Here is a 15,392-nt window from a genome sequence, read left to right on the forward strand (position 1 = left end):
TGATAAAACTATACCCATATTCCAATAGCCAACACTAGCTCAAGTTAGGGGCATCTGACCTCATGGAAGTTGTCTTCTCCCTTCCGACCAAAACCAACCATCTCTGAACTTCTCACTCATGCAGAATGATTCCTGGCAATTAGTTCTGGCCACATCCAGAGTGTGGTGATTAGGTATAATTCAATAACAATTACTTTGGAAAATAGGAATTATTTCTAATTTGAGTTCCTATTATTCCAAACTCTTAAAAATATATTCAAAGATTTAAAAACCCACTGCTGACTTTAAAAAGAAAATTACTCATACAAATAGCTACTTTGGTGCCTGAAACAAGTTTGTGGTTACATAAAACGAAACTGAAAATACCTAAAATGAGTCCAAATCTCTTAAGAATTTAAGCAACTTCCATCAGAAAAATATTCAGGTATTCACTACACATCTATGTTTACTATGATGATCACTATGAGCATATGGAATATGTCAGAAATTAGTTACTAAAGTTCCATAGAGGTATTTCAGAAGCACACACTGAAGACACACTACATGTTCTAGTAGGAATCTTAGGTAATACAGCATATTGCATGGCTACAATATTCATTACTGAAACAGAATCAAAGGTGTTAGAGCTGCAAACATCATGTGGCTAACCATTTGCCACCTTTTATCATCCAGCTTCTCACCTCCTTCCCCAAAACCTGAACAGCTCAGGAACAGGGGCAAAAAGAATGGCAACTGGCCCTAATTCACCTGGCTAATGAAGGGACCTGTGTCTCTCCTTCCACTTGAGCCCTTTCAGTGTGCTACTTCAGGACCCTACGGGAACCTGTGCCAAGGTTACTCAAAGCCATAGAAAATGGTATTGAATTTTACGTAAGGTATTTTTTCTTCAGATTGGGAATGCTTTTTACTGTAAAACGAACATAAACATATTATAAAATAGAATTCATGATTTGCCTGAGATCTTTTTTATTTTTTTAATATATTTTTATTGATTTCAGAGAGTAAGGGAGAGGGAGAGAGAGATAAGAGATCAAGCTTGCAAGAGAGATAAGATATCAAGCTTGCAACCTGGATATGTGCTCTGACCAGGAATCGAACCATGACCTCCTGGTTCATAGGTCGATGCTCAACCATAGGGCCTGCCTGAGTTTTTTAAATCATGAGATTTCTTATTTTTACATTCCCAGATCTCTGCTCCCGATGCCTTCACTCTCCTCCACTCTTAGGGTACTTCCATTAAAAAGTGACAAATACTGCAAGTACTGCATAAAACATCAGCTTGAAACCCATGGGTGAGGTTCCATAGTACCAACCTTGAGGTCCCTGTGCATGAGCCCCTTACTGTGCAGGAACTCCACAGCCTCTGCGATCTGCAGGAAGATGTGCAGGCACGTGCCCCACCCTCTCTCCTCCATGCTGCACCGGCTGTTCATCCAGTCCTTTAGGTTCTCTTTTCTGCACAGCTGCATCTGAATGTAAAGATACACCTTCGGGGAACTGGGCTGCAGCTTTTCTGCAGTGTTTTTAGTGAGATCTAGACTTAAAGTGGTTGGTCTTGGAAGAGAAATAGACAAACTAGGTTCCGAGGATTGGCTACTGGAATGCTTGGCAGCAGTTAGTTTATTAGCATAATGGTTGCCAATGTGCAGTTGGTTAGCTTTGGGCTCTTCTTTACTGGATGCATTGTCACAGCCTGAATCTTCAAACACTATGGAAGAGGAGGTTCTCTCCCTGGACTTTCCATAAGAAGAAGCTTCAGAGGAACAAAGTTCAAAGGAGTGCCCCTCTTCACTGCCTTCCATGGTGCCATCTTCCACATCACAGTCTGTGAGGCAGCTGTCCTGGAGGTTGTGCACTGCACCCACTGACGCACTGGTGTCTCCAAGGCTTAGTCCTGAAAATTCCAGTGGAGAGAAGTTGCTCTCAGATGAACTTGTCTGGCCACAGGAAATCCCTACTGAAAAAGACCTGCTTCTTTGTGGCGAAGGAGCTATGATTTCAATATGTTCCTTTGTAGAGAAAGGATCCATTCTGCGTATTTTAACTGATGGTGCATCTACTGGACTGGGAGAGCTGAGTGGCCAGTCTGTGCTAAAAGTGGGAGAAATACAAAAGGATGAGAGTAAACAAGTGTTGATTGAATTATGTGAAATATACCCTTTGTTTTAAAAGCTTCAACTACAATAAAGGCAGTTACCAAAACACAAGCCACGTACAAATTAAAATAAAAACATGCTATGAGACAAAGAACATCACATCACATCCATTCCTTCTAAAAAGCTTAATTTAAGACATTAATTTATATTTGGAACCATTATCTGGGATTGTCACACAGGGGCAGCCACGGCCTTTATGTACAACACAAAGCAGTGAAGGAAAAACAAGGACAGGAACCCTCAGTGGCCGTGATCTGAAGCCCTGGTCCCTTCAGGGCCAAAGCTCACAGGCCTGGAGACAAGAGGCCACGTCATGGGATCCTTCCATGGTCTGGCTATAACACGTGTCACTGTAACAAGGGTTGTGTCCTACTTTAAGGCAGGAATTTTACTCCACCTGATTGGTAAACAGTCTATTTGCAATTTGCTTCCTCTTCGTTCTCATTTAGTAGTTTTTAAAAGGCCCTTCTCTCTTCCACAGCATATTTTACATAAGAATTATCTTCACGTTGCACAAGTTTATGTATTTTTAACTGCAAACAATTAAAAACTACTTTAAAGAGGAGTCACAAATTGTTAAGTACTAAGAAATGAAATAAAAAATGTTAAATATGTAGACAGCCTAGGTGGTGTGGCTCAGTAGCTGAGCATCATGAACCAGGAAGTCACAGTTCGATTCCAGTTAGGGCGTATGTCTGGGTTGCGAGCTCGCTCCCCAGCAGGGGGCATGCAGGAAGCATCTGATAAATGTTTTTCTCTTATCATTGATGTTCCTCTCTCTCTCTCTCTTTCTCTCTCTCACTCTCCCTTCCTCTCAGAAACCAATAAAAACATATAAAAAATAAAATATGTAGACAAGAGAATATAATACCTCATTGAGAAAAGCTACTGTAAATCCCCTAGTGAATTACAGTTCATAGATTCCTATGAAATTACAACAGAATGGACAGCTGTAATCAACAAATGACCGTTTCTCTACTCAACACATAAACACACCTTAGAGATCCATGCATTGAGACATCTGAGCATTGAGACATCTGGCCATGGTGAGCATATCAGGTGAACAGGAGAGACAGGATGGGGAAGGATAAAGATAAGAGTTGCAGACCCAATCAGGCACTGCAGGGCCCCAGCTGACACACTACCAGTGAAGGGTGATAGTGGGAGGGGCTCGCACAGGGCACACTGAAAAGGCAGAGACAGCAATGGAGGCTAGGCCTGCACACATGAGGATGAGCTCAGGGCCGGGGAAGAGAAACAGTGCAACAGGTGGCAGCACTCCAAACCCATCATCATCAGACAGAGGATTCCAGATTCAGGAACCTGCCCACTCGCCCTCCTCTGGCCTGCCAGCAGTAAAATCCTCTCGGCAGATCACCAAAAGTCAGGAAAAACTTTCCAGCCTAAGTGGTCTTATACTCATTGCAGCTAAACCCATCAAAAAGAAAAAAATCCATAGACGTCTGAACTTGTTTTCCCCCTCCAGATGCTCCCCCACACATTCTGTAGGCCCTGGTAATAGCCTTGTCAACTCAAGACAGATCGGCTCCACCTGCAACTTCTGGCTACAGGGAGAAGGCAGTGGAAATAAGGCCAAGAGACCCATGGAGACCCATCACATCCCACCACCGGGGTGGTGCCTGGAGACCAGGGCAACCACTTCATAAGGGCATCGCCCACCTCCTCAAGATGCACAACCAAGGCCACATTACCCCATAGATAACCCTAAAGAAAAAAATAAAACTTGTGCTTCAGCACCACCTTCTGGAAAACAAAAGAAAGACATCTACTTATCAACCTGCTAAATAGTGAAGAGTAAAATACTTAAAAAAAAAAAAAAAAGATTTCATTTCCATAAATTCCCAGGCAGAAAAATAATCTATCAATCACAACAAATAACCAAGGTAACAAAGAAGTTCAGAAAGGAAATGAAAAATCTCCAGAAAATAAACTTAAAGACTTGGAAGACTATGATTTAAATGACAGAGAATTCAAGATTGCGGCTCTGAAAAAACTCAACGAGATACAAGAAAACTCAGAGGAGTAATTCAAAGAGCACAGAAATAAAATCAACAGGTAAAAAGATTCCCTCACCAAAGAGAGTGAAACTATAAAAAAAGAACCAATCAGAAATTTTGAAGCTTAAAAACTTAGTAAAAATCTAGAACTTAGCTCTAGCTGGTTTGGCTCAGTGGATAGGGCATCAGCCTACAGACTGAAGGGTCCCAGGTTTGATTCCGGTCAAGGGGACATGCTCCGGTTGTGGGCTTCATCCCTAGTAGGGGGCGTGCAGGAAGCAGCTGATCAATGATTCTCATCATTGATGTTTCTATCTCTCCCTCTCCCTTCCTCTCCGAAATCAATAAAAAATATATTTTTAAAAATCCAGAACTGAGACACACATAATGTAAAAAGAGAGGAAACAGAGGAAAAAATCATAGAACTGACAGAAACACAAGAATAAAAAAAATAATAGTGACACAGAACTACCAGAAAACAAAAGATAAAATGGAGATAGGATAGCCTCATACATCCATAATCACCCTAAATGTAAATGGACTGAACTCACCAATTAAAAGGCACAGAGTAGTGGGATGGTTTGTTTTTTGTTTTTTTAAAAACACCCAACTATATATGCTTGCTGTTTTTAGGAGACACATTTCAACTGCAAAGACAAATATAGACTCAAAGAGAAGGGGTGCAAGATTATATTCCAAGCAAATGGCATCCAGAAGAAAACAGGTGTAGCCATAATTATATCAGACAAAATAGATTTCAAGAAAAAAAAGTAACAAGAGACAAAGATGGACATTTTATAAAGATGAAGGAGACAATACATCAGTAAGACATAATGTTTATTAATATGCATTCAACCTGGAGGCACCAAAATATACAAAGCAACTACTAAAAGAACTAAAGGGAGAAACTGACAAAACTCTACACTAATAAAAGAGAAAGATGCAAATTGACCATACCTTCGCAACGCCCACCAGCAAATCAGAAGTGAGTATGCAAATTAACCCAACAAAGACGGTGGGTTAATTTGCATACACAGTTGTCAAGTGGCCGGGGGCAGGGCAAAAATGCTTGTGTCATCGCCATGGCGACGACGCAGGCATTCCGCACCGCCCCAGCAGCTCCGGGCCTCTGGGCAGCATGGAAAAGCGGAAAGGTGGCTCCAGGCCAGAGTAAAGGCAGAAAGGCAGCTCCAGCTGGAGTGAAGACGGTGCTGGCAGCCAGGGGAAGGAAGGACCATTCTTGCATGAATCTTCATGCATTGGGCCTCTAGTACAATTATAATAGGGGAACTAAATACCCAATTGAGAACAATGGATAGATCATCCGAACAGAAAATCAAAACAGCTTTAAATAACACATTAAACCAAAGGAACATAATCAATATTTACAGAGCTTTTCATCCCAGAACACCAGATTATACATTCTTTTCTAGTGCACAGGGAACATTCTCAAGGATAAACCATATTATGTAGGGGCACAAAACTAGTTTCAACAAATTTAAAAAGATTGAAATGATACCAAGCATATTCTCTGACAACAACAATTTGAAACTGGAAATCAACTGCTAAAAGAAAGCTGAAAAAACAACAAACGTGGACATTAAACAACATGATACCAAACAACTACTGGGTAACAGAAGAAATAAAAGGAGAGTTCAAAAGGTACACAGAGTCAAATGAGAATGACAATAGGAAATATCAAAATTTGGGGGATGGAGCAAAAGCAGTAATAAAAGAAAAATTTATAGCATTACAGGCCTACCACAAGAAACAAGAAAAATCTCAAATAAACAACCTAACATTTCACCTTAAAGGAATAGAAAAATAACAAATGAAGCTGAAAGCCAGTAGAAGGAAGGAAATAAAAATTAGAGAATTAAATTAAACAGAAAACAGAAGACAAATAGAAAAAATAATGCAACAAAGAACTGGTTCTTTAAAAGAATTAATAAAATTGACAAACCTCTAGCTAAAGATGCAAAAATCACTGATAAAAGAGAAAAGTCTCAAATAAACAAAATTATAAATAAAAGAGAAGTTACAACAGACACTACAGAAATACAAAAGACTATACAAGCATACCATGAAAGGCTGTACGTCATCAAATTCAATAACCTAGAATAAGTGAACAAGTTCTTAGGACTACTATTATAAACTTCCTAGATGAATCATGAAGAACTGGAAAATCTAAACAGACTTAATTAAAACAGCCATCAAAAACTGTCCGAAAATAAAAGTCTAGGACCAGATGGCTTCACTAGTGAATTCCACCAAACATTCAAAGAAGATGTAATACATATCCTCCTCATACTCTTCCAAAAATTTGGAAAAGAAGCAATAATTCCTACCTCATTTTATGAAGCTAATATTACCCTGATTCCAAAATCTGGCAAGGATACCACACACACAAATTACAGACCAATATCTCTGATGAATATACATGCAAAAATCCTAAACAAAACACTAGCAAATCAAATATAATACATTAAAAGAATCATACTTCACAATCAAGTGGGGTTCATTCCAGGGGCAAAAGGATGGAATGCAAATCAATCAATGTTAATACACCACATTAACAAACTAAAGGAGAGTATTAAAAATGGCGGTAGAGTAAATGGATGTTGCACGGACATGCTCCCAGGAACAAACTGGAATTACAATTAAAATACAGAAAAACTTCCTGAATAATCAACAGAAAACTCACAGGAGAGAACCTGATACCTGAGTACCAAATGTGGAGACCGCATAGAGACTGGTTGGAGGGGCAGAGGCGTGAAAGGGCTGACTGGACACCCACAGATATCAGGGCGGAGCAGACAGCAATGATTTCCCGTCAGCCCTGCCCTAAGAGGCCCACCGGGTCTCAGTGTCCCGCGGTAATCTCTGCAAGCACCTCTGAGAGAAAGCCACGCTCGATTTTTGCCCACTGCCAGACAGTCCAGTTTCTCCCTGAATGAGTCTGGATCCCCAGAGTCTCACCCGGAATTGGAGTTCAGAGACATCGGGAGCTTTTGTCTCCCTCCCGGTTGAGAAAGCCAGCCGCATACTCAGTTGCCAGCCCTCTCCGTGCATGCGCCTCGGTACCTTTGCCTTCCGTAGTTCCTCTGAGTCTCATTGTGCTTTTCTCTTTCCTGACAGTCCAGTTTCTCCCCATATGAAACTTTGTAGCTTGAGTGGAGGCTTAGGCCTGCAACGGCTATCGGAAAGCTTGGCTTGCTCTGTTACCTGGGAAACCTTGCTCTCTGTGGCTGTAGCCATCTTGGATGGGGTTAATTTGCATACTCGCCCTGATTGGCTGGTGGGCATGGCTTTGGCTGGTGGGCGTGGCTTATGTAGCGGAGTGATGGTTAATTTGCATATTACCATTTTATTAGAGAGGATAAACAAAAAGATAAATACAGAGGCAGTAAAGCACCAAACAGACTGTCAAATTACAGTGGGAAAGCAGGGGAGTGTTGGGGATGGGGGGAAAGAGATCAACCAAAGGTCTTGTATGCATGCATATAAGCACAACCAATGGACACAAGACACTGGGCGGTTGGGATGAGGGCATGCGACAGGGGTAGAGGCGGCTGGGGGAAGGTCAATGGGGAAAAAAAAGGAGATATATGTACTACTACATGGAATACTTTAAACAATAAAAAAATATTAAAAAGAAAAGAAATAGAAAGAATTGTAAGAAAATACAATGAACAACTAGTATATTGCCAACAAGCTGGACAATGTGGATGAAACAGACAAATTCCCAGAAAAATATAATCTCCCAAAACTGAATCAGGAGGAATTAGAAAACCTGAATAGGCCAATAACAACTGATGAACTAGAATAAGTAATCAAAACACTCCCACCAAACAAAGCCCAGGTTCAGACGGCTTCACAGGGGAGTTTTAACAAACATTCAAAGAAGAACTAACACCTATACTCCTCATACTATTTCAGAAAATCTAAGAGGAAGGTACACTTCCAAACTCTATTTATGAGGCCAACATTATCCTAATTCCAAAACCAGATAAAGACACTACAAAGAAAGAGAATTACAGGCCAATATCCCTATGAACACAGATGCTAAAATCCTCAACAAAACAAATTGCATCCAGCAATCCTAAATAATAAAATCCTAATATGCAAATCAACCATACAGCAGAATGACCGGCCACTATGACACACACTGACCACCAGGGGGCAGACGCTCAACACAGGAGCTGCTCCCTGGTGGTCAGTGCACTCCCACAGGGGGAGCGCCACTCAGCCAGAAGCCTGGCTCATGGCTGGCAAGCGCAATGGCAGTGGTGGGAGCATCTCCCGCCTCCGCTGCAGGCAGGTGGTAAGGAGCGAGGGGTCCTGAACTGCGAGAGCCCCAGATTGCTAGAGGGATGTCTGACTGTCAGCTTAGGCCCGATTCCAGGGCCTAAGCGAAAAGGCAGACATCGCCCAAGGGGTTCCAGACTGTGAGAGGGAGCAGTCCAAGCTGAGGGTTGCCCCCCTCTGACCCACGTGCATGAATTTCATGCATGGGGCCTCTAGTATATTAAAAAGATCATACACCATTACCAAGTGGGATTTATTCCAGGGATGCAGAGCTGATACAATATTCGCAAATCAATAAACATGATATATCACATAAACAAATTCAAAGACAAAAATCACATGATCAACTCAACAGATGCAGAGAAAGCATTCGAAAAAATCCAACACCCATTTTTTATAAAAACTCTCAGCAAAGTGGGAATAGAGGGAGCACATCTCAATATGATAAAGGCCATATATGACAAGCCCACAGCCAACATCATACTCAATGGGCAAAAACTAAAACATTTCCCCTAAGAACAGGAACAAAACAGGGATGCCCACTTTCACCCTCCTGTTCAACATTATACTGGAAGTGCTAGCCATAGCGATCAGGTAAGAAAAAATAAAAGGCATCCAAATTGGAAAAGAAGTAAAACTGTCATTATTTGCAGACAACATGATATTGTACATAGAAAACCCTAAAGACTCCATCAAAAAACTATTAGACTTAATAAATTAATTCAACAATGTAGCAGGATACAAAAATAACAACCAGAAATCTATGGCTTTTATAGAGGCCCAACACACAATTAAATCATGCGTGGTTAGGGTCCCTAGGCCTAGCTGCAATCAGGGACATGTCCGCCACCCAGCGTCGCTCCTCCACCTCCGTGGCCCCTACTCCACGCTAAAAGGTCCCACTCCGTGAGGCTCCTCAGCCTCAGCTGCCGCCATGTCACTCCTCAGCCTCAGCCACCCCATGACGCTCCATAACAGCCCCCTGCCCCTCGAGGCTCCCCAGCCTCCACGGCCCCACCCCGCCACACCATGAGAGCCAGACCGGTCCTTTGGTCATTTGGACCCACAGCTCCCTCCTCCCAACGCTGCGCCGTGGACGGCTGGGGGCCCACAGCTCCCTCTCCCTCAGCTCCCTAGCCTGCTGTTTGGTCGTTTGTCCGGTCATTTCAGTCGTGACGGCACCTGGCATTTTATATATTAGGATAATGAACTCACAGAAAGAGAAACCAAAAAAAAAAAAAAAAATCCCATTTATGCACCAAAAAAATGAAGATACCTAGGAATAAACTTAACTAAAGAGGTAAAAGACCTATACGCAGAAAACTACAGGACATTGAAAAAGGAGATAGAGGAAGACATAAAGAAATAAAAGAATATACTGTGTTCATGGATTGGTAGAATCAACATCATTAAAATGTCCATACTATCCAAAGCAATTTATAGATTCAATGTAATCCCCATTAAAATACCAATGCATATTTCACAGACCTAGAACAAACTCAAAAAATTCATATGAAATACAAAAAGACCCCAAATGGCTGCAGCAATCCTGAGAAAGAAGTACAAAGTAGGAGGGATCTTAATACCAGATTTCAAGCTGTGTTACAAAGCCACTGCTCTCAAAACTGCTTGGTACTGGCACAAGAACAGACATATAGATCAATGGAATAGAATAGAGAACTGAGAAATCGACCCAAACCACTATGCCCAATTAATATTTGACAAAGGAGGCAAGAGCATACAATGGAGTCAAGACAGTCTCTTCAATAAATGGTGTTGGGAAAATTTGACAGATACATGCAAAGAAAAATGAAACTAGACCACCAACTTACACCATACACAAAAATAAACTCAAAATGAATAAAGGACTTAAATGTAAGACAGGAAACCATAAAAATCCTAGAAGAATCCATAGCAGCAAAATAGCAGACATATGTTGTAGCAATATCTTTGCCAGTATAGCTCCTAGGACAATGGAAACTAAGGAGAAGATAAACAAATGGGACAACATCAAAATAAAAAGCTTCTGCACAGCAAAAGAAACCATCCACAAAATAACAAGAAAGCCCACTGCATGGGAGAACATGTTTGTTAATGTTATCTCTGATTAAGGGTTTAATCTCCAAAATTAAAGGGAACTCATACAACTTAACAAAAGGAAGATAAACAATCCAATCAAAAAATGGGCAAAGGACCTAAATAGGCACTTTTCAAAAGTGGACATACAGCAGGGCAAGAGACATATGAAAACATCCTCGAAGAGTAATCATCTGAGAGATGCAAATCAAAATGACAATGAGATACCATCTCACACCTGTCAGAATGGCTATCATCAACAAATCAACAAACGACAAGTGCTGGCGAGAATGTGGAGAAAAAGGAACCCTCACGCACTGCTGGTGGGAGTGCAGACTGGTGCAGCCACTGTGGAAAACAGTATGGAGTTTCCTCAAAAAACTAAAAATGGAACTCCCATTTGACTCAGTAATCCCACTTCTGGAAATATATCCCAAGAAATCAGAAACACCAATCAAAAAGGATATATGCACCCCTGTGTTCATAGTGGCACAATTTACAATAGCTAAGATTTGCAAACAGTCTAAGTGCCCATCAGCAAATGAGTGGATTAAAAAGCTGTGGTACATCTACACAATGGAATACTATGCTGCCATAAAAAAGAAGGAACTCTTACCATTTGCACCAGCATGGATGGACCGGAAGAGCATTATGCTAAGCGAAATAAGCCAGTCGGAGAAAGATAAATATCACATGATCTCACTCATTTGTGGAATATAATGAACAACATGAACTGATGAACAAAAATAGAGCCCAGAGAAAAAAAAACTATTTTAGAATATAAGAGAAGTAATCCTTTTATTTGCAGATTTTTAATATTTCCTACAACTTTTGTGATATTATACTATTAGTACAGTTTTGATATTATCATATTTAAAATGTTTTTTCTTGAAATAGTGATGTTTATTGCATGTAACATTATATTTAAAATAATTTTTCTTGAAACATTTATATTGCATAAAACATACTAAAGAATAAAAATCCTCATATCAATCTTTCCTAATAATAGAGAAACATGTAAATTGACCGTACCTCCACTACGCCCACAGCCAATCAGAGTATGGAAATTAACCCAATAAAGATGGTGGTTAATTTGCATACATACCTGGGTCCCGGAATCCTCCTCGGCACCCAGGTCACTCCCAGCCGGCCATCCCATGGAGGCTTTAGGCTTGGGGGACGGGGGTACCTGCTTCCCAAGCCTAAAGCCTGGGGCGGAGGCTGTAGGCTTGGGAAGGGGCCGAGCCTGGAATCGGAGGGAAGGGGGAAAAAATCAATGGAAACATATCCTCAGGTGAGGATAAAAAGAAAAATAAAGAAAAGGAATGTCATATCCTATGAAAGACACATCTTGAAAATGCCTAAAGAAAGTTGTCATTTTTTTCATGGTGAAGGGACTGGAGTCCGTGTTGATGAAAACACCTTGGTGGCTGTGGTGACTGGCAGTGGCTGCAGCAGTGGGGTGATGGGGCTGGTGTCTTCCCCTGATCAGCCCGGTCGCCTCCCACAAAGGGAGGCCAGACTGCTCCAACAAGGAGTGGGCCTAAGCCATCAGTAGGACATCCCCTGAGGGCTCCCAGTATGTGAGAGGGGGCAGGCTGGGCTGAGGGACCCCTCCCCAGCGCATGAATTTTGTGCACTGGGCCCCTAGTAAATATATAGAAAGCATATATGTTTAAAACTCTCAATACAACAGATGTAGAAGGAAAGTACCTCAACATAATAAAGGCCATGTATGACAAACCCTCAGCTACTATCATACTCAATGGTGAAAAACTAAATACTTTTCCTTTATGATCAGGAACAAGACGGATGTCCATCCTTGCCACTATGTATTCAACATAGGACTATAAGTTCTGGCTAGAGCAATCAGACAAGAGAAATAAATAAAAGTCATCCAAATTGGGAATGAAGAAGTAAAAGTGCCACCTTTTATAGATGACATGATTCAGTAAAGAGAAAATCCTAAAGAGTCCACCAAAAAAGTATTAGAAACAATAAACAAATACAGTGAAGTGGCAGAATACAAAAATCAAAATACAAAAATCTGTTGTATTCCTATATACTAATAATAAAATATTTAAAAAAGAAATGAACAAAACAATTCTATTTCAAATCATAATAAAAATAGTAAAATACCTAGGAATAAACTTAACAAAAGATGTAAAGAACATATCCACTGAAAAGTACAAAACATTGTGTAAATAAATTAAAGAAGACAAAGAAATAGAAAGATATTCCATGGATGAATCAACATAGTTAAAATGGCAATATTACCTAAAGAAATATGCATATTTAATGGTATCACCATTAAAACCCTAACAGCATTTTAAAAAAATATTGAACAAAAGAATCATCAAATTTGTATGGAACCAAAAAAGATCCCAAATGGCAAAAGCAATTATGAAGGGGAAAAACAAAGCTGGAGGTATCACACTCCTGACTTCAAATTCTACTACAAAGCTACAATAATCAAAACAGTATAGTATTGGCAGAAAACAGATACACAAGCCAATGGAATAGAATAGAGAGCCCAGAAGTAAATGTATATCGGCAATTCATTTTCAACAAAGGAGCCAAAAATATACAATGAAAATAAGAGAGTCTCTCCAATAAATGGTGTGGGGAAAATTACAAAGCTATGTGCAAAAGAATGAAACTAGACCGTTACTTATTACCATTCATAAATATTAACTCCAAATGGGTCAAAGACTTAAAAATAAGACCTGAAACAATAAAATATATAGAAGAAAACACACATACTAAATTTAAATACCTTGGTCTCAGAGAGCCCAATGGTAAAAGAAGAAAAATAAAAAATAAATTGGGACTGCAGGACACTAAAAAAAATAAATAAATAAACCATAAACAAAACAAAAAGACATCCAACTGAATGGGAGAAGATACTTGCAAATAACACCTCCAATAAGGGACTAATATCCAAAACATATTTAGAAACTCATACAACTAGAGAGATTCCAAAATGGCTGCAGAGTAAGTGGAAGCTACACTTACACACTCCCAGAACCAAACTGGAATTAAACTAAATACAGAAAAACCATCCTGAATAATTAACTATAGTCTAGTTGGAGAGAACCCTAATAACCAAGGATGGAAAGTGGAAATCGCATAGAGACTTGGTAGGAACTGCAGAAGCATGAGAGGGCTGGTCAGACTCCCACAGGCAGTGGCTGAAATTCCAGAGGGTTATCTCAGCTGTGTGTGTGTGTGTGTGTGTGTGTGTGTGTGTGTGTGTGTGTGAGAGAGAGAGAGAGAGAGAGAGAGAGAGAGAGAGAGGCGGCGGGGGGGGGGGCGGGGGAGAGAAACAGGGGTCCCCATTGAGAACTCTGGGGCCTAAACCTCATGCTGGGATCCCAAGCCCAGAGCACCAGAACTGAGAAGTGCCCACAGAAATGGCTGTGAAAAGCAGCAGGGTTGCTGTATGCCAGGGAGAGAGAGCTGGAAATGCAGTAACCCTCTTAAAGGGCCAACACACAAAATCTCTTGTGCAGCCACTCACCTTGGGCTCCAGCAGAGGGAGGGGAGAGTACAATGGACCTATGTGAGCAAAAGCCAGGGTTGGGGGCTCTAAGGTTAGAGCTCCAAAAGCAGACACCCTGGTTTCCTGTGCTAAGTCATTCCCTCATACTGCAGAGGACCTGAAACAATAAAATAAATAGAAGACCTTCCTCCAGCAGACCTTTACCATCCAGGCAGCTTTTGCCTGGGAGAAAAGCAATTGCCACACCTTATTGGAAAACTCTTTGCCACACCTTATGAAATTTCTGAAGCCCGTTAAGAGATTGAGAATAACAATAGTCTGCAGGCAGAAATAATTGCCCCACCCTGTTGGAAAACCTCTCCCCGACTGCAGTCGACATACTGAGACTAATCAAGACTGAATAATAATCAGACTGCAGGCAGAGGTGGGTCTCTGGAGGCTCTGAGTCTTTGCCTGATCTAATCTTGGGTCCAGGACTAGGAAAAATAGACCTTGATGTCCATCTTGGTCCTTTTCAAAGGCACGCAGCCTCAGCAGAGGAAGCAACAAGCTGATAGCTCCAAACAGGGTACTCAGAGCTAGTAACAAATAGTGACTGTTGTTGTCCTGCAATAGAGATGGAGAGTCATAGCAGATCTACCTAAGACACAGACACAAATACAAACAGGCAGTCAAAATGGGGAGAGACAAAGAACAAGCCCTACATGAAAGAACAAGAGAATTCTCCAGAAGAAGAGCTAAATGAAATGTAGATAACAAATTTATCCCCCCCCAAAAAAAATAAAAATAAAAAAATAAAACAAATTTATCCGACACAGAGTTCAGAATAATGATGGCAAGAATGCTCAACAACAGGAGAATAGATATAGTAACTATGAAGAATAACACAGCACTAATGGAGAACACAATGGAAGGAATACACAGCAGATTAGGAGAAGCCGAGGATCAGATCAGTGAATTAGAAGACTGGGTAGAAAAAAAATCACTCATCAGAAAACCAAAAATAAAAAAATAATTTAAAAACAGGAGGACAGCTTAAAGGAGCTATGGGACACCATGAAACATAATAATATTTGCATAATAGGAGTGTCAGAAGGAGAAGAAAGTGAGCATGGGCTAGAGAATGTGTTTGAAGAACTAATGGCAGAAAACTTCCCTAACCTGGTGAAGGAAAAAGTCACACAAGTTCAGGAAACATAGAGAGTCCCAAGCAAGAAGAACCCAAACAGACCCATTCCCAGGCACATTATAATTAAAATGTAAAAAATTAAAGAAAAAGAGAGAATCTTAAAGACAGCAAGAGGAAAGCAATTTGTTACCTACAAAGGAGCC

General features: G+C 40.7%; 1 protein-coding gene across 1 annotated transcript in view; it reads right to left on the reverse strand.

The window, feature by feature from the left end:
- EIF2AK3 (eukaryotic translation initiation factor 2 alpha kinase 3) overlaps positions 1 to 15,392 on the reverse strand; it is a 99,882-nt gene that overhangs the window by 20,259 nt on the left and 64,231 nt on the right. The window contains exon 13 of the mRNA XM_079776958.1: positions 1,314 to 2,091. Within this exon, the coding sequence (XP_079633084.1) occupies positions 1,314 to 2,091 (778 nt within the window). The remainder of the gene's footprint in view (positions 1 to 1,313; positions 2,092 to 15,392) is intronic.

Source organism: Cnephaeus nilssonii (assembly GCF_951640355.1).
Source record: "Cnephaeus nilssonii genome assembly, chromosome: 7".
Classification (NCBI taxonomy): Eukaryota; Metazoa; Chordata; class Mammalia; order Chiroptera; family Vespertilionidae; genus Cnephaeus; species Cnephaeus nilssonii.